Genomic DNA, 20,448 nt, shown 5'->3' with positions numbered 1-20,448 from the left:
TGTATTTGATTCTGGTGCTCTGCATTTTTCTAATTTGGGGAGGGGAAGGGAAATAACAAAATTCTGAAACAAGGATACAGGTTGAACCATTGTAACAATGAGATGGATGTACAAGACATTATGTTGAAAATAAAGTTTACAACTTGGGAGGGGGGAGAGAAAGGTGTTGGGGAGGTGAGGGAAGAGATAGTGGAGGAAAGACAAAGGAGGAGGTAACAATGCTCAATAGGAAATGTACTCATTACCTTACTCATGTAACTGTAACCCTTCTGTACAGTATCTTTACAATAAAAAGATTAAAAACTGGCAGAAGATATTGTACAAGAAGAAATTATGTCCAGAATAAATGACCTATTACAAGCACTATGAGAAAAGACAATCAATGTCATAAAGAGTAAGTGATGTAAACAGGAGAAATTCATAAAAAGGAATTTCTAGTGACTACTACATTTATGAATAAATGCTCAATCTCTAGAAATAGAGATGTACAAACACCAGGAGACCCATTGCACAAAGGTTAACAATCTTCTGAATGCCAAATGTTACAGGGTATGAACACTGGAACAGTCATGCAGAAAAATATTTGGCAGCACATTATCCACAGAATGTGAAGATGTATCTTACACCACAGTAATTCAGCCCCTAGGTATTAATTCCAGAAAAGCACTTGTCCATAAGCACAAGGAAATATGTGCCATCATGTGGAATGAGACTACTGGAAGCAATACAATTTACCATCTAAAGAGAAATGAATACATAGACACATGAAATGTGCCACACTCATGTAATAGAAAATTAGGCTGTAATTAAAAGAAATAAAGCAGTATCTAGATGTCTGTATGTTTGATCTTAAAAACAAAATGCTAACTGGAAAGAGATTGCTGTAGTGTGTTTAAATAATGACTTGTATTTTTACAAATTAAAAATATCGATATCTAGTACTTCAGCTTTATTCATAAAACTTCAAAATTTTGAACAAATATGCAAAAGGCTAATGTTAATTCTGGATCATGGATGTGTGTTGTGTGTGTGTGATAATATGCATTTCTCTCTGGTAAGTACACTTGATATTTACCTTTGTAATAAATGTTTCAAGTACATACTTACCAACCACAGGCTATGTGGCACAGTGGATCTCTAGAACTTATCCATATTGCCTAACTGAAACTTTTACCTGTTGTAATTTCTTTACCGTTCTCCCCTTTTCCTATTAGCCACCATGTGGCTCTGCTTCTATCAGTTAAAATATTAGCTTATAAGGGGAATTAAGCAATATCTATCCTCCTGGGTATGGTTTATTTTACTCAGTACAATGTCCACATGTTGTCATATCCAGCAATAGTTTCCTCTTTACAAAAGCTCAGTAATATTCCTTGCATGTTTAACTCATAGTTTCTTCATTCATCTATCAATATCATCTGAATTGTTTACATATCTTGGATATCATGAGGATTGCTGAGTTAAACTTGGGAGGGCAGATACTTCTTCAAATTCTTGATTTCAATTATGCCCTGGTTATACCCAAAAATTGGGGTTGGTGGAACCTAAAATTCACAGGCGATCAGAAACTACCTCAAATAGCTAGCAATCATGAGAACAAATGCAAATCCGGATACATCACATTTTTATTTCAAAGTATAGGACAACTGTATAGAAGTAAAATGGTACTGACCTAAAAATGAACACAAAGAAATTGTGTGGTGTTGCCTTTACAATGTCTTTTGCAAAATAAACAAAAATACCACCAAAAGAATGTAGGGGTATTCTGGTCAGGCCCATAATTTATCCAGGCGACTGAGTTCAAGCCTCAGGGGTGAGGACAATGGAAGACAGTTTCCTCTAATCCTTAGTGTTCTTTGTTCATGTCTAGACCATTCCAGAAAAGAGGAAAAAGCCATTTAAGTAGGTATCTCATGACTGTTCACAGGAATACTGTACCCTGTGGAAGGGGCAGGCTAGGAGCCTGCCAAGGTAGGAGCCAAGGTCTGAGAGAAAATACCCCCTTTTCCACTACTTAAGTCTAAGTTTCAAATATGGTTGACAAGAATTTAAGCATATCTTTTCATAATGAATTTTTAATCAAAAACATAACCACAGCAATTCTTATTTGCCAGCAATTTCTAATTGCCTAAGTTACTCACACAAAGGCCATTTATAACACTGTCATTCCCATCATCTTCCTTATACTTTAAGTGGAAAACAAGTTATATTTATTTCACTTGCTTCTTGGTTTCCTGATGAGTGTCTTCCATGTGTCCCTACAATCATCACTTTGCTCTTTCCAAATTATGTAAATTCCATTTAACTTTCCTTTTTAATGAGTTTACTGGCTTTGAACTGTGGTGGTTATATTGGTTCCACTTCTCAGTTGGACTTTACAGAACATTATCCATCTATGTTCAGCCTGGTCCTTTTCTTGCTTTCTCCCCTTCCTCTAGGTGCTGAGAACATGCTGACTCTCCCTTTCCCTTCTTCAGTCTCATATATCCTCAACTATTAAAAAATACTTGAAATGCAATAGCACTTCAACATCAGAGAGGGTCTTACACAACCAAGGTTCCCTTATTCTTTCGTATTAGCAAAGACTTTCTTTCCAAATGAATTCACCAGAACAGCTAAGGGGGAAAACAATAGTAGCTTCCAAGTATAGGGTTGCTGAAATTACTACTGATATGTCTCTTTATCGCCACCTCCTGGTAAAATGGCAATATGGTTTATGCGCTATCTTTATCACTGAATGGAAAAGAAAAGGCAGTTTTAGATATTTCGTGTTTCTCAAATACAGGATTATAATGTAATGAAAAAAAAGAAAATTTTCTAAATGGGATTCCAGATTTTTTACTACATTATATATGTTCTACAATATATCTTGCAAATACAGGAGATCTGGGAATTAAAATCATGTCAACTATAATAAAATTGAGGGGAGATTTGCCATTATTTACCCAACTCATTAAAGCATATAGCTTCATATGTAGGACGTTACACATTATTTAAAAGAAGTGTTGAACTCCATAAACTATGATACATGTTGCATATTCCATTGTGATACCTTTGAACAACTTAGGGGCTGACCATTTTTCTTTTCAGTCATAGCTCCATTTGTTCCTGTCGATGTCCTTCTGCCAATCCCCTAATTCAGGCATCTTACTTCAGGTTCTTTTATTGCTGTCTTATTTTCTGAGAGTCTTGACCAGTGCTCACAGTAAGGGTGAACTTTTCTACTGGCTTGCTTACCTCAAAGGGAAATCTCCCAAGTAGGCTTTGTTTTGATTTTGAAGGTAGGCATGTCAGCCTAGCATGTGATACCAAGAAGTGGAGCTATACATGCCCCAATGACAGAGATGATAAAAAAAAATCTTTTTACTCAGTGCTTCCATAGCTTTTTCCCCCCTATGGTTTTCAATAGAGGAATGTACTTACTTCAGTATTAAACCTAATCCAAATCCAAGTGAGAGTGTTGGATATCCCTATTATTATATACTAATTAACACACATATAGGGAAGCTTATGTCCACAAAGATAAAACTTAGTAATGTTTTTTTTTTTATCAGAGTTTCAGCTTGTTTTAGAACAATGCTTATCTGCAAACCAACATAGAAGATGCCCACAGTTGCCTGGTTATGTATGCATTTGAGGAGTGTTCATAACATAAAGAAGATAAGAGAAACTCCGAATAATTTTGCACATAACTGATATACGTAAAGGCATAAGAGATGAATAATGCCCAACTACTGGAATTGGAATTGGAATATGGTAGCCTATTTTAATAACTGACTTAAATATATTATTGTTCATTCTAAGTTTTGGAGAGGAAAGAACACTTTCTGATTGGAGGTTATTTTTGTTTTTGTTCCCTGATCATGAAGTGTCCAAGACCTCCTAGGTCTTCAGGAATTAGCCTGTCATGCCCTGAGAATCAAGCTGCATTCCATCTTTTCTAGTTCCTGCCCCAGAAATCCAGATTCCAGAGAAACCATCTGATCATCTAATTTTGGTAAAATTCAATCTTTCAAAGAAAAGCCTTTCATCACAGAGGGAAGCAGTATAGAATGGCAATTTTCCAGTCACTTACTTTTGGGAAAACAGGAGGTTTCTTATTGAATAGGTTGAGTCCCCAAAGAGCAAATTCCATAAAATGTGAGATCCAGATTTTGGCTCTAAGTCACCTAGCCCAATAATATTATTTACAGGAGAGTTTCTCACCAGTCTTTTCTGAGAAAGACTGGTATACTTACCCCTGTGTAATGGAATGCACCATTCCACCTGAAAATTTAGTGTCTTTCATCATCTTGTTATGCCCATTAAGATATTCTTAAATCCCTTCTGATATCACAGAGGCTGAGGATGTGCCCTTTTACATCTAGTTCTACTGTCACTACCCATAGAATACCACTATCAAGCCACTTCTATACACAGTCCTGACATTCTGCAAGGGGAAGGGATCAAAAAACATCCACATTTCCCAACACATGGAAGTCATCAGTATGTAGTACCTTGGCCAGGATCAGCCACGTCTGTCTAATCTTGGCATCTTTAGCTAATTTGGTACAGAAAAGGCATGACTCCAAAGTCATAATGGATGAAAACACAGGCATTTTGTCTAATCATATAATTCCAGAACACATACCACAGTGACAAAATTCTTAGAATCTGGATAGACAGGGAATAAAGACTATGACCTCGTAAACTTCAACTCATCTGAGTTTCCTGAAAAAGTGATGTAGTTTGTCTCTATCAATGTATTTCAATTTACCATGAAGCTAGAGGATAAATCTGATGGCTAATTCCAATTTCACAGTTCTATTTATGAATGTGTATATATGTGCATTCATGTCTATATCTTTTAAGATGTCATTAACATGCATATCTTTGTTAAAGTATATTTTCTCCAGAATTATAATTATAGATTACTCAAAAACTGGAAATCAAAAAAAAGAAAAATTATATGAGTATGGTAAAGTCTTAGTTTTGGTCATCTGAAATGAAATTATTTCCTTATGTTTCTAAGGAAAGCTATACTTAAGAAGAGTGGAATTAGATAATCAAACCAATTATTACTCAGCGTATTAGTTTGCTAGAATTTTTGTCAACAAAGTACCATAAATTTGGGCTTGATTATCTCACTGTTCTGGAGGCTAGAAGTCTGTGATCCAGTTGATGGCAAAGTCAGTTCACTGTGAAGACTGGGACAGGCTCCACATCCCCACCTGCTGGTATCTTGTCTGCAGTTTTTGGTGTTCTGCATATAGAAGCATCACTGTAATCTATCTTAACCTTTGCACAACAGTTCTCTTGTGTATGCATAGCTGCACCATAAATTTTCCTTTTTAATAAACACCAGCCCAGTTGGACGAGATTCTACTCTAATGGCTTTATGTTAACCACAACGACAACGACTATTTTTGAATCAGGTCACTTTCTGAGGCAGTGAGGGAGACTTCAACACATGTAGTTTTGATGGCACAATTTGGATTAGTCAAAGTTTTTCAGAGAAACAGAGGCAATTCAGAGATCCCGTTTCTTTGTGCACGTGCTCTTAGTTTGTTACAGTTCTGTTCCATTGTCTCTTCATGACATTTTTTTTTCCCTTGAATTCCAGCCACCTACAGTTTTTGGTCAGTTTTAGTGCATTTCTGCCAGTGCACTGAGCACAAACTTCTAGTTGAACACTTACCAAATACAGTTTATTGATATAGGCGTTCGCCCAGACTGTGAGACAACCACCCACAAATGTCACGTTCTGGGGACTGGGCATGGAGGTGAGTGGGGGGGGTTAGGGCCTGGGAAAATGAGAACAGGATGCACTTGGAAGGGTAAAGGTCATTACACTCAGGTCTGTGCCCGGTTAACGCGCGCGCGCGCACTCACGCCGCTCAGGCCCACTGCCCCCCTCAGCTCCAGCTCAGGATGGGAGGTTAACGTGTTTGCCAAAGTTGGAAAGAGAGCACAAAGCCCCAGCGCGAGCACTTTTGTTTCTTTCGGTCTCAGGGCACGCCGTCACAGTGTCAAGGGCCCAGCTACAAACCAGTAGCAAGTCCCTCAACAGCGCGCCCGCGGCTCTGGTATCCATCTTTTTCCCTCCGGCAGTGCGTTTCCGCTCCTTCCCGGGATCCTGAGGGAGGGCGGAGCCAAACAGTTTCCAGGGTGACGGAGCGACGCTCTCGGGTGTGAACTGAGCGGGTCTGAGCGAGGCTCCCAGAGGGCTTTGCGGCCTGGTCCCCTTGAGGCGCGCTCCGTCATGGCGGGTGTGCTGAAGAAGGTGAGAGGAGCGGAGGTCACTGTGGTGGCTGAGGCCGCGGGGTGGGGGGAGCCCGACATCCCCTCTTCCCGGGGGCACTTGTGCTCTCCTCTCAGGCGATGGCCGGCTTAGCGGCCCTGCGCGAACGCACGCGCGCGGAAAGCAAGCCGGATTGAGAGGCCGGGCCGGGCCGCGGGGTGGAGAGGCCGGGCCGGGGCGGGGGGCCGCGGGGTGGAGAGGCCGGGCCGGGCCGGGGGGCCGCGGGGTGGTGAGGCCGGGCCGGGCCGGGGGGCCGCGGGGTGGAGAGGCCGGGCCGGGCCGGGGGGCCGCGGGGTGGAGAGGCCGGGCCGGGCCGGGCCGGGCCGCGGGGTGGAGAGGCCGGGCCGGGCCGGGCCGGGCCGCGGGGTGGAGAGGCCGGGTCGGGCCGGGCCGGGGGGCCGCGGGGTGGAGAGGCCGGGCCGGGCCGGGCCGGGGGGCCGCGGGGTGGAGAGGCCGGGCCGGGCCGGGCCGGGGGGCCGCGGGGTGGAGAGGCCGGGCCGGAGCTCGTGAGGTCGAGAAGCCCGGCCAGAGCCTTAGGTCGCGGGGTGGAGAGGCCAGATCAGAGCCAGGGGGTCTCCAGATCCAGAAGTCGAGTTAGAGCCTGGGGTTACGGGAGGGGTCGAGAACCAGGTAGGAGACTGGGAGTCCCGGGCTTTGCCTTTCTTGGGCGGGATGCACTCGGAGAAATGGTAGTAAACAGCTTGGTTCCTATTTCGTTTTTGAACAGACCACTGGCCTGGTGGGCTTGGCTGTGTGCGACACTCCGCACGATGTACGTACCTCTGTTTGTCCTGGTGGGTGCCCGAGGGTTCCTGGAAAGACGAGACTGGCTACAGGAAACCGGGAGTTCACATCCAATCACAGCCCCCGTGAGGTTGTGGACTGGAGCAGAACCAATATCGCCTCCCACCCCCTCTTTTTTTCTCCTTGCCATGACCTCTTTACTGAGCCACTCTTCCCTAGATTTGTTTCTTGGCACTCTGGAAAATTCAGTTTTACATAATCGTGTAGGTACCCTCCAAATCTGCACCTCCATTTTTCACCCGTTTCCCCTTCCTCACCCTGTCACACACTTGGGCATACCTTTTCCCTTCAGTATTTAAAAATACTTCCATTTAAAAAGATAATACAATTTATAGAGACTGTGTTTTCCAAGTACCATTCGAAGTGACACAGCACCTTATAAAGAGATGTTATTATCCACATTTTGCAGATCTGGAATGAAGGTCTCTAGATGGAAGTAATTTGTCCAGTACAAGGAGGCAGTGAAGCAAGCCAGTGTGAACCTAGGCAGTGAAGTTCCATTTACCATGCTCTCAATCATTGCTTAATACTGTCTACTCCAGATCTTTCCTTACTTCTTCCACACACTGATCTTTGGGGTTTATCATGTTATCTCCTTTGTCTTTTCTGAAGTACCTTACAGATTGAGATCCATGTCCAGTTTGCCTTTATCAAACACTACATGGTATAGTACTACACATATATACATGTATATACTAAGTATACATTTTTACTGTATACAATGAATGTTATTTACAAAACATACTTACAATTTATATTACAAAACATAATACTTATAATTATTGGAGTGCTTACAGGATGTCTTATTGGATGGGCTGTCCTGATTTGCACCTATTGGCAATGGATAAGTAAAGGTGCCTTTTTTTACTGTGTGAAATGTCCCAGTATAGATGATAGAGTAGATGTCCACCCCCTTTAGAACATTTATTTCTTTTTTTTATGTTGATCACTTCTGATTCTCATCTGTATTTCTCTAGGGACACATCTTTGTATCAGAAAAAAAAGATAAAATATTTTAAATCAGTTTAAGACTTTATTTAAATGTTATATTCTAACTTAATATTTGCATTGTATAAGTTGAAGAGAATAAGAAGGAAAAGTTTAAATCAAAACCTTAAATCAGATTAAAACCTTTTAAGTTACTTTTTAGTATACAACATTGCTTATTAGGGAGAGAAGAATAGACCATAAATATACCAAATCTTAAGGAGAGAAATCCAATTTTTTTGTTATTGTTGTTAAAATGTTTTCTTGAAATATCTAGGAAAGAGTGAAAAGTATTACAAATGGGTGTTTTAGGGAGATAAAATTGTCTATGATTGTATTTTCTTTGTAACTATGTGTACTGACTGAAGTGAGCACAGATGATAACTGATGACTGTTGTGGAGGGTAAGGAAAGCCACCTGTAAAAGAGGCTAGAGGTCATAGCCTCACATAATCCTCACATAAGAGGTAAATGATTAAAACCCATACTTCTTGGCTAAGACTTATATTATCTTTCCCTTGACTAAACTTAAAAACAAACAAATGTGATTTGAAAAACCAACACAATTGTGTTTGTGTGTTATCTGACAAGATTTACATTGGTACAGGCTGACCATTTTTCATCCACATCTGAAATATGTCTGTTTTCTGACATAATGCTACAAATGGGAAATCACATCTGACTTCATGTAAAATAGTCAGAATGCAGGCATGCTAAAAAAAAAAATCTTCTGTAAAATTACCTTTGGGCTATGTGTCTAAAGTTCATGTGTTATATTTTGGCTTTGATCCCATTTCTAAGATATCTCATAATGCAAATATTCCCAAATCCAAGAAAACCTGAAATTCAAACACTTCTGCTCTAAAGCCTTCCAGATAAGAAATACTGAACCTGCTAGTAATATATTCTCTATTATGGAAATTCATATTCAAATAGGTAAATAACTAAGGCTGAATATTTAAACTGCTTTTAAGAAGTGCAATTGTTAAAACCTTTAAGGTTTATTTGCATATGTACTAGCTATTGGCTTCTCTGGGTTTTGTATAATTAAACAAAAACAAATTTCAGGTCTGAAGGTGTAGTTGAGTAATAGAGTGTCTAGAATACGTACGTTTCTGAGTTCTATCCCCATCACTACAAATTTTAAACTAAATTCAAATAAAATAACTAAAGCTCATGTGTATTACAAATGAACTTTTGTAAGTTATGATTTACCAAAACACTTAAAAAAAAAAAGCAGTGCATCACTGGGAATAGATCCCAGGGCCTCATGCCAACTAGGCAAGCACTCACCACTGAGCCTATACCCTTATTCTCCAGAACACCTTTTAGCATGTGACTGATAGCCTTACTGAAGTTTAGTTTAATGTGTTTCACAGTATTCTGTTTTAGTGACTCAGTTCTGTTGCTTTTTCTGTTGAGCCTTTGATGAAATTTAGCCACTTGGAACACAAATCTTTAAGTTCAAGAAAGAAAAACTGAAAAAAAAAAAGAATTGGAAAGGATTTGCAGTACCTAGCATCTCAGTTTGAGAAATACTGATTTTCCAAATGATTTGATTTCCTAAAAAAGTCATTAGCATTGTTTTATTTTTTCTTGTTAATATGTCTTTGTCTTAGGTAAAACTTATTATGATACATAAACATAAATAACACATTTGTTTCCTAAGTTGCAAAGGATAGAAACAGGATATAGACATGAGGAAGTGGTAGCAAAGAAGAGTTAAAAAGAATAGATGTGACCCCTGTTTAAATTTTTGTTCTGTGAAATGTTAAAAATATTCTGCCTAGGGCTGGGATGTAGTTCAGTGGCAAAGCACTTGCCTAGCAAGTATGACGTCCTGGGTTCGATCCTCAGTACCAAAAGGAAAAGACAAAAAAATATTCTGCCTAGAACATTGCAACTCAGAATACAGTAAAGACACTTGCACATCCATGTTCATTGCTGCATTGTTAATAGCCAAGTTATGGAAATGCCCATATGCCCTAGAATAGATATATGAATAAAAAATACATATACACAATGGAAATTCACTCATTCATTAAAAAGGATAATATGGCATTTACAGGGAAATGGATGGACCTAGAATAAATCATGTTACCTGAAGTAAGCCAAACTCAGAAATGGTGCATATTTCTCTCATTTGGAAACTAGATCTAAAATATAACGACATGGTAACCTATACAGGTCTTTAAATCATTCACCCATAAACAATCAGACTGAAAGAGGATACTCTTAGGGGAGGAACCCAAAAGCCCAATTCCTCTGAACATTTAAAATACTACTTATTGGGTTGGGAATGTGGCTTAGTGGTGGAATGCTTGCCTAGCAAGCAGGAAGCCTTGGGTTCAGTTCCTCAGTACCACATAAACAGAATAATCCGCAAGTGGCGTTGTAGTTCAAGTTGTAGAGTGCTAGCCTTGAGCCAAACAGCTCAGGCAGTGCCTTGACCCTAAGTTCAAGCCCCAGGACTGGCAAAAAAAATTCTCCTTACCAAAACTAATTCTAGGAAATAAAAACATGATTTGTTGTTATTGGTAGTGGTGTTTTTTCTCTTTCTTTTTTTTGGGGGGGGGGTGGCAAATGGGAGGTCAAGAAAGGGAGGGAGTGTGAAAGCCTGGTATTCAGTATACACTGGAGAATGAACTATGAGACTTGAGGCATGGCATTGTCTAAAACAAAATAAATTGTACTCATTACCTGGCTTATGAAATGATAATCCCTCTGTACATCCTCTTCAATAATTCTATTATAATTTACTAATTACATTTTAAAAGAGGGGAAAATGTTCTACCTAATCTTTTCATTTTGTATGCTTTTTCTTTTCAGAGGCTAACAATATTGTACACAAAGATTCTTGATGTTCTCGAACTACTCCCTAAAAATGTAGCATACAGAAAATACACAGAACAGATTACAAATGAGAGACTCAATATGGTTAAAGCCGTAAGTAGCTATCCAATGTAACATTTAACAAAAAAATTTCAGTAACTTATTTTTCTGCATGTTCTGCCCTTTTGTACATGTATTCTCTTCTCATCCTACTATCAGTGCTTTCCTTTCATCTTCTACATAGCAAATTTTTGTTTATTAAATGCTTTTTATATGCATGGCATTTCTAGAGTACAGGAGTAAGATCAAGTCCCTGTCCTGAGGTAACCATAACATTGTGGTTGTATCTTTTTATTTTCTCCAGTATTGAGGTTTGAATTCAGAGCCTTATTATATAACTTACTTCCCTACTTGAGCCATACACACCCTAAGCCCAATTTTTTTTTTTTTAATTTTTTTTTGCCAGAGGTTTTTCTTGGCCCTTTTTTTTTTTTGGCTCCTACCTCGGGCCTCCTGGTTAAATGGGTTCACAGGTCTCAACACCACAACCAAACCTTGGTTGAAGAGATCTTGCTAATCTGTTTAGTTTCATTTTTATGCTGATCTTGGGGCTTGTTCTCAGGGCCTAGGTGCTGTTCCTTTTAGCTAGTGCTCTACCACTTGAGTAACAGCTTCATTTCTGGCTTTTTTGGGAAGTAGTTAATTGGAGAGAAGAGACTCAGGGACTTACCTGCTGGGTCTGGTTTTGAACTACAATGCTCAAATCTCAGCCTCTGGAGTAGCTATGATTATAGGTGTGAGCTACTGGCACCCACGATCTTGTTAACTCTGCCTAAGAGGCCTCAACTCAAAATCCACCTGAACTTTGCCTCTGAATAACTAGGATTATAGGTATGAGCTGCTGTGCCAGGTCTTGATCTTATTTCTCTAATCACAGAACAAAGAAGAACAAAAGCAAGACTTTTAAAGAAAGATCTCAAAATAATTACCTAAAAACTTGCTTTATTTCTGGAGCTTGAAAGTCTGAAATTGAAACTCAAGAGTACAAATCAAGTTGCTAGGGCCTTGTTTTGTCTGGCATCTCTACAGTATAAGTATTCCTTATTTCTTTTAGTTTCTGGTGATATATTTCTTGCCTTCTGTACCATTCCAATTTTAGCTTATACGGACAGGTAATTTTTCTTTGTAATTTTCCTTTGCCTCTGTCTTATCAAGACTTACTCAAATTGAAGGCTCACAAAGATGATATTCCCCTGTCAATATCTTTTTATGCCCAAATCTTTGTCATAAAAATATTTACAGACTCTAGAGATAAATACTTGTACATCTTGTCATTTACTATTCAACCTACTATAATATAGATTATTGATAGTGTCCATTAACACTGGTATTTGAGTAGACACTGGAAAAAGTCAAAGAAAAAGCTATGCAGAAAAAGCCTCAGCTGAAACAAGTCACTTGGTATAATTAAACGAATCAAAAACTTTTTTTGTTTTTTTCATTTGATTCATGGACCAGTAACAAAAAGCCATTTTGATAATGACAAAATTTTATTTATGTATGTGTGTATATGTATTTATAGAGTGTAGTTCCTAGCTCTCACAAAGTTCAGTATACTAGAAAATAACTTAAAGGCCATTAAATATTTTAGGTATTATAGTATTCATTTAATTATTTATTTGGTGTTACTGGGATTTGAACCCAGAGCCTTGTGCTTACTAGGCTGGAGCTGCAATTTGGATTTCTACTTCTCATATACCTGGGGTGACAGACATGAACCACAGTGTCCAGTTGAGATTTCTTTTGAAAAACATTTTAATAAAGGCTGCATATCATGGTAATCCAGCTACTAGGAGGCAGAGATAGGGACGATTATGGTTTGAAACTTGATGGAGTTTTCAAGTGATCACACCATTAGTACCAGTACTCCAAAATGACATCATGATAACATTAAAAGCTTGTCCTCTTTACCAACCTAACAATAGCTATTATTCTGATTTAGGATATTTGGCCTATTTTTAAATTTTTTTTTATGTTTTTCTTTGTCGGTTGTGGAGCTTGAACTCTGAGCTTGGGCCCTGTCCCTGCACTCTTCATCTCAAGGCAAGCCCTCTACCACTTGAGCCACAGCACCACTTCCGGTTTTCTAGTGGTTTATTGGAGATAAGAGTCTCACAGAGTTTCCTGCCTGAGCTGATTTGAATCATAATCCTCAGATCTCAGCCTCCTGAGTAGCTAGGATTACAGGTGTGAGCCACTGGCACCCAACTATTTGGCCTGTTTTTGAACTTGTAGAATTTGAATGGTCATTACTTTTGTTGTCTGATTTGTACTTAAGCTTAAGAAAATCATCTGTACTGCTGCATAGTTATTGGTTGTCTGCTATCATTGCCATATAGTATTCTGTTATACCAAATGACAAAACTTATCTGATCCATTCTATTATAGATAGCCATTGGGGTTGTTTCACCTTTTGGGCTATGATTTGTATTGATGTAAACATTGTTGAACATTATTTGTAGATGTATCACATATTTTTATTTAGTATATACCTGGTGGAGGAATTTTTCGGTCATAAGATTTGATTTCAATGTTAACACCCTCAATTGAAATAAAAAATTATAAGAAAGAAATGAATTTTAAAAACTCAGGCACCTGTGGCTCACACTTGTAATCCTAGCCAGGCACCAGTGGCTCACACCTGTAATCCTACTCAGGAGGCTGAGATCTGAGAATCATAGTTTGAAGCCATTCCATGCAGGAATGTCTGGGAGACACTTATATCCAGTAAACTACTCAGAAAAAGCTGGAAGTGCACTATGGCCCACATGGTAGAGAACTAGTCATGAGCAAAAGAAGCTCAGGGATAGTGCCCAAGCCGAGAATTCAAGCCCCAAGATTGGCAAAAAAACAAAATCTATTTTAGGAAGACTAAATTTGGGAAGTGGCACTGTGGTTCAAGTGGTAGAGCGCTAGCCTTGAGCACAAAGAGGCTCAGGGACAGCACAGGGCTGGAGTTCAAGTCCTAGCACTGGCAAGGAAAAAAATTTGGCATTTTATCTTATCAGAAGTATGTCAAATGTGTGGTTTGAATCAAGTTCCTCAGATCTCAGCCTTACGAGTAGCTAGGATTATAGATGTAAGCCCCTATCCCCCAGCTGTAGTTATTCATGATATTATTAAAAAAAAAGTAGCAGAGATTAAATAGATTTTCACCAAATATTTGGAAATAGCTTAATGAAGTTATAAAAACACATTTACTATTGTTGTCTTTTATGTATGAGCTTTAAAAATACCCATATTATATATTTATATTCCTTGAAATTACAGGAACCAGATGTTAACAAATTAGAAGACAAACTTCAGGGAGGCCAACTAGAAGAGGTTATTCTTCAGGTAAATTAAAAAAAAATCTTACATAGAGTTTTTTTTTAAATTTTAGTCATTTTATATATAACACAATTTCCCAGAAGGAAATAAAAACCGACTTCATATAACATGATGCATTGAAAATGTACTTCTAACATGTGAGTATCAATTAGGTATTTATTAGTGACTGAATAGACAGCCTATTGTTAGCTCTCATTTACTTTAGTAACATAATGCTGTATTTATATTTTTAGACAGAATTTTAAGAGCTTAGCGTAGTTTTACGGAAACTATAGTAGAGTTATAATACAGTGTAGTTATATGGAAAAACAAGCAGATTCTTTGAATCAAAAAACTAAAATAATACTTTTTATTTTGGTTATTGGAGCTTTTGACCAAATTAATAAACTTTGAAAATTTGTACAACATATTTTGAAAACTTTATTTTGCATTATTGTCCATATGTTAATCTTGTCAAATCATAATGTTTGAACATAGCACAAAACATCACATGGTACCACATAAAATATGCATGCACAATTTTATATGGCGGTTAAAAGATAAAAGGAATTAGTTTAATGCATATTTCCTGTGTACCTGCTATGTTTTCCTCCATTCTACAGATCATCATTTTACAAATCCTGGATCTCAAGTAATTATAGGTCATGACATTAGTTAGATGAGATTTAGCCTCCTTTATAAGAATAAATGCTGCAATTACATAATTTGTGTTTTTATTTTAATTATATTTGTGTATTAAGTATACCATGGCAAATATACAGTAGTTCTCCCATATTAGGTTTGGCTCTCTGATTTCAGTTGCTTGAAAATTTTAAATGAAAAACTACAAGAATAAACAGTTCATAAGAATTCCTAAGTGTAAAATTGCACTTTGTTCTGAGTATCTGAATGAAATCTCATGTAGTCTCACTTTATCTTGTCTGGGACGTTAATCTTCCCCCTTCTTACTTTCAATGTAAACTATCTACCCAATACTTAGTAGTTGTTCTCTTAGTTATCCGATTAACTTTCAATCTTCTATTGCTGTTAATCTTAACCTGTGCCTAGTTTATAAATTAAAGCTTAAGAATTTTTGTATGGGAAATTTTGTACAGCTGGGAATGTGGCTTAGTGGTAGAGTGTTTGCCGAGCATGCATGAAACCGTGGGTTCAATTCCTTAATACCACATAAACAGAAAAGGCCAGAAGTGGCTCTGCTCAAGTGGTAGAGTGCTAGCCTTGAGCACAGGCTCAGGGACAGTTCCCAGGCCCTGAGTTCAAGCTCCAGGACTAGCAAAAGAAAAAAGGAATAAAAAAGAAACTTATCACACAGGGTTCAGTCTTAAACTTTGATTCACTCATCTACCTGTGGTCTTGGGACATAATCTGCTGCTGTATTTTATTTTTAGCTGTAGGTCATAGTAAAGAATGGTTTGAAAGCCACTGATAAAAATGAAGAGAACTTGTACAATCCAATTAGGATGGAAAATTTACCAACCAAGCTCTGAACACTATAGTTATAGTAAATTCCAACCAATTAGAGGAAATTAGAGATAGTTTTTTTAAAAATTATAAACCTATAAGAATTAAGGAATTAGTTAATGTTCAAGATTTGATGTTGAGATAAACTATAAGGTATTAATATGAAAGTTGTAGCTCTAATAGTCAAATTTCATTGATTTGTTCTGGTCAGTACCCTTTGGATAGTTGAATTATCTTTAAATACTTTTTTTTGTTGTTGTTTTTAACAGGCTGAAAAGGAGCTAAGTCTGGCAAGAAAAATGTTAGACTGGAAACCATGGGAGCCATTAGTGGAAGAGCCTCCTGCCAACCAGTGGAAATGGCCAATATAAGCATCGTTAAAAATCTTTGATGGGCTAATGGGAAACTAATGTAATTAAATGTTCTGTTAAATTAAAAATGTGTCTTATCGTGATTAAGAAAATTGAGACAGGACATGCTTATGAGCCTTGTTAGTGATTGCAATATTAGCAGTATTAGCATTTTGTGAATTGCACAATATTCTCTCAGATTATTTCAAAGATTGTGTTTCTTTGAACAGAAAGGTTGTGGTAAGATTTGAGAGTTAATTGGTAAAGTTTCTACAGATACACTATATACAGACCATAATTTAGTACTGTCTTTAAGAATATTACCTAAGTTTTTTATTTTAGAAAATAGTCAAAATGGAGTTTCATTATTGTCTAAATGAATTTATTGGTTACTCAAGCAGTCATGAGACTGAAGATGTTCAATTATGAGAAAAGTGTCAAAAATAGTTTGTGATAAAATTTTAAATTGTGGTTAACTTCTTTGGCTTTGATCTTAAGTATAAAGCAAAGTTAAAATATATAGATATATATTGACTGTCAATTCTATCAGACTTGTAATTTTATTTTAGGCTAACATTTGAATTATTTTATTATCTTCATATTTACTTTATATTTCATTGTTACTCTGCCATCTTTAAAAGTTACCCAGTATGCCTGGCCCTGGTGGCCCATGCCTGTAATCCAGAAAACTGGAAGTGGCATGTGGCTCCAGTGGTGGAGCGCTAGCCTTGAACTGAAGAGCTTGGACAGTTCCAGGCCCAGAGTTCAAGCTCCACTACTGATTAAAAAGAAAAAAATAAAAATAAAAAGTTACCGAATGATGACAACTCATACAACTGAAATTTATCACGTAAAAGATTTTTCTTAGAAAATGCTTGGAAAACCTTTTCCATTTGTTTCATTTAAGAAAGTTTTCAGGCCCTTAACCTTGAATTTTATAGCCAGTTAAAATTTCTTGGAAGAAAATAACAACTTCAGAATTTCTGAAGTTCCCTTGGTATACTATGAGGTTAATATTTCTAACATTTGATTCATAACAGTATGACTTCAAATTAAAATCACTAACAAGTTTTCATGGTTCCTCATATGAGTGTAGATAGGCATCAGGCAAGAAAAATACTGTCCAAGGAAAGAAGTTGGTAAGCTTAAGGATAAAAATAAAAGTTTTATGTCCTAGACTTTCTAGCCTTCTATTATTTTCAGATGACAGTTAAACTGCACTTCTCACCTTATTTTTTTCATGGCAAATTTGCAGAATTAGAAAATTTGTGATTTTCCTTTTCTCTGCTGTGTTTCTCCCTCATACAGCTATCATGTATATGTGAAGTAAATATCAATTAGACTGAGTTAATTGCAAGAAGGGATGTGGAGAAATGGAAGGGGGAGATTAGAAGTCCAGGGTTATTTTGCAGCTCTGACCCCATCATGAACTCAGTGACTGAAAACGATAACTTCTGCCTTCAGTTCTAACATTTACTTAGTACACAGTATATGTACTAAAGTCTATACATACTACTAAAGTAGGATGCTTTCAAGATAATTTTCTTTCTTTTTTTTTTTTTTTCTTTTTTGTCGTGGGACCTGAACTCTGGTCCTGGGTGCTGTCTCTCAGCTGTTCAGCTCAAGGCTAGCACTCTACCAATTGAGCTAGCACCACTTCTAGCTTTTTCTGCTTATGTGGTGTTGAGGAATCGAACCCAGGGCCTCATGTATGCAAGACAAGCACTCTACCACTGAGCCACCTTCCCAGCCCTCTTAAAAATTTTGGAGGTCCTATTGACATACAACAAAGAAAATTGATGTGCTATGCCTCTATACTTTCATTTCCATTTCCCCAATGAATTTCAAGCATTTTTTTTTTTTTATGTTTTGCCAACAGTATAATATAGCTATGTTGTTACAAATAGAACTTTACTGGTTGTGGAATAAGTGGCATGTAAAAGTAATCATTAATCTTTTTTTTTTTTTTTTTAGTTGTAGGGCTTGAACTCAGTGCCTGGGCACTGTCCCTGAGCTGTTGTGTTCAAGGCTAGTACTCTACCACTTTGAGCCACAGCTTCACTTTTGGTTTTTTGATGGTTGAAATGAGTCTCACGGACTCTCCTGCCTGGGCTGGCTTTGAACTGTTACCCTCAGATCTCAGCCTCATGAGTCACTAGGATTACAGGCTACCAATGCCCAGCATCGTTAATATTTTTGAACCTCAAATATGAGTTAACATAGTATTAAGGTAATTTCAGTAGTTAAATGTACACCACAGTTGAGGGTGTTAATACAAATCATCTCTGCTGCTATAAGGAAAGCAGAATCCATTGAGTTCTGCTATTCTCAATTGTGTAACATGGAGTAGTGGAGGAACCGAGGCAAAGAGAAAGTTAATGTTTTTAGAGTCTTGAAGTCAATTTTGAACCTGGACAGTCTGCACCTCATGCTTCTAGTTAGATATTATGTTATTTTCGGAGATGTTAGGGATGCTGGACTGTATGGGATATGAAAACAAACCTAAAACTTGTTTTTAACAATTGAACAAATAGGAGCAGAAGTAAACTGGATATTACTTTGTGAAAGTCTTCCAATGGTAGACAGTGTTAATAGGTCAGCTATCTAAAAGGCATAAAACAATTTATTCTTTTGTTTTTACTGCCATTCATTTACTTCTTCCAAGTATTTTTTTTATATGCTTTATAAACGTCCAGATTAGAATTAAGATTTCTGACTACTGCAAATAATTCTGAATATATACCCTTTTTGTCCCACATCTGAACCTGGTGTAGAATCTTTCAGTATCTGGGTATTTGTTTCTTTGGGATGAAAATGGCTTTTACGTATGATAGTCATATTATTTATTACTCTACCTGGGGTGATTATTAAGTGATAAAACAGAAAAAGAATGTCACAGGAATTTTAATATTGTAAGGAATCTGCAGATCATTTTTAGTAATTTGGTCCTTGTCACAATATTAATTTTTCCTATCCTTAACATAGTTGGAAGTATCTTTTCTTTTTTATGTGGAAGTATTTTCATCTCTTTAGTGTCTTCTTCCTTTTCATTAAGAAGATCTGTGTTTATGAATCTTAAGTCACAGCCTGTTTTCTAGATCCACACTGATTAAATCAGTGGCAATATCAAAATGTTGGTTCTTCTCTCCCCTGCTGAGAGGTTTGTCTAGAAGACCTTTCCTAAGGTGATTTCCCCGCTGCAATACAGTGTGAAAACCAGGATGTAGGACATGCAGGGTGGACTTCATAGTATAGACTTCTCACTTTGTGTATTTTCTAAACAACCTCTGATTCATTGTCAGGCATTCCCTCGGCTTTTTATCTTCCTTCCTCTGATGGTGAGTGTGTTGGTATTGTCTTTTCCTTTGAGGTGCCCCATCTTAGAAGCCCATTGTTTCTTTTGTATGTCTGTGTTCTTTATTTCTGGACTTCACCTGTTTTTGTCTGCTGTTGGTTGTTGCCTTCACCTTTCCAGGCAATCTGTCTCTTTCCATGGCCACATTCCTGATTTTATTTTGTCTCAGAATGGTAGAATCTCCAGCAAGAGCTAGTTGTTTCTTTTCTGCCATTTTTCCTTTCTTATCCCGGTGTGCTAGTACACATTTGTTTTTACTCATATTTCATGTTTAGGTAGTTTCACTAGAGTGCTCACAATCATACAAAGGATCCAAACTGAAGTGTATCAACACATACGTCATGATCACAGAGTGGTGGGGAAATAGGAATACTGCAAATATTACATAAAAAACAGACCCAAGATTAAACATTTGTTTTTAAATGTACCCTCAAACTTAGGAATTTAGTTTCCTATGCATTGCTAATAAGTTTAAGTGTTATCTTTAGTTTTATAATAGCAACTAATATTTTACAGCTCCCTTTAATTTTTGATAGATTAGTTTCTGTATTGACTATCAGTTGCAAAGATTTAAATTTTTTTTTAATGATCTTCAATTTAAGGTGGACCAAGCTTTCCTAAAGATGTGTTATTATGTTATTACAGAATGTTGAACTTTTCTCTATTTCTAAGCAAAGAGTGAATTACTTTTCTTCAGATTAATCACAGGTTCACAATTCTTCACATGAATTTCAAAAAGCTCTGAAAATTGAAACTTTTTTTTTTTTTTAAATAACACCTGGCAACAAACTAACCTTAAATGACATAATGCCATTGTGGTATTTCTCTCAATATTAGCTGCTTCCCTAAATTCATTGTATTATGTAGTATAAAGTACTGGTCCATATTACTTTGAAAAAATAAGTAAAACCTTAAACATATTTAACTTATCCAAGAAATTTCGGGAAACTGAGTATGGCTTTGTATTTTCATTCTCTTAAGTGATTCAAA

General features: G+C 37.4%; 2 protein-coding genes across 3 annotated transcripts in view; one reads left to right on the top strand and one right to left on the bottom strand.

Annotated features, from left to right (window-relative positions):
- Positions 1-4,568, bottom strand: part of Asb15 (ankyrin repeat and SOCS box containing 15) — a 50,730-nt gene extending 46,162 nt beyond the window's left edge. Inside the window, exon 1 of the mRNA XM_069996666.1 lies at positions 4,497-4,568. The gene's annotated coding sequence lies outside the window, so the exon portion shown is untranslated. The remainder of the gene's footprint in view (positions 1-4,496) is intronic.
- Positions 4,569-6,172: 1,604 nt separating this feature from the next.
- Positions 6,173-16,192, top strand: Ndufa5 (NADH:ubiquinone oxidoreductase subunit A5). Of its 2 annotated transcripts, XM_069996662.1 has the most exons (5): positions 6,173-6,262; positions 7,008-7,052; positions 10,900-11,016; positions 14,233-14,298; positions 16,023-16,192. In XM_069996662.1, exons 1-5 carry the CDS (start codon positions 6,242-6,244, stop codon positions 16,122-16,124), a joined length of 351 nt encoding a protein of 116 aa, XP_069852763.1. In that variant the 5' UTR covers positions 6,173-6,241; the 3' UTR covers positions 16,125-16,192. The 2 variants fall into 2 exon arrangements, with proteins under 2 accessions (XP_069852763.1, XP_069852764.1); XM_069996663.1 differs by lacking the exon at positions 7,008-7,052 and having other exon boundaries at positions 6,184-6,262.
- The last annotated feature ends 4,256 nt before the right edge of the window (positions 16,193-20,448 follow it).

The sequence above is a fragment of the Dipodomys merriami genome, unplaced genomic scaffold (assembly GCF_024711535.1).
Source record: "Dipodomys merriami isolate MVZ:Mamm:240054 unplaced genomic scaffold, mDipMer1.0.p SCAF_5, whole genome shotgun sequence".
In the NCBI taxonomy this organism is placed as follows: domain Eukaryota; kingdom Metazoa; phylum Chordata; class Mammalia; order Rodentia; family Heteromyidae; genus Dipodomys; species Dipodomys merriami.
Note: the sequence above shows the minus strand (reverse complement) of the source record. Positions and strands in the feature narration are given on the sequence as shown.

What these genes read in the sequence shown, in the direction of transcription:
- Ndufa5 (XM_069996662.1), top strand. Translation starts at nt 6,242, where the DNA reads ATGGCGGGTGTGCTGAAGAAG. An exon ending in TGTGCGACACTCCGCACGAT is followed by an intron (nt 7,053 to 10,899) that starts GTACGTACCTCT and finishes TTTTCTTTTCAG; the next exon opens with AGGCTAACAATATTGTACAC. An exon ending in TAGAAGAGGTTATTCTTCAG is followed by an intron (nt 14,299 to 16,022) that starts GTAAATTAAAAA and finishes TGTTTTTAACAG; the next exon opens with GCTGAAAAGGAGCTAAGTCT.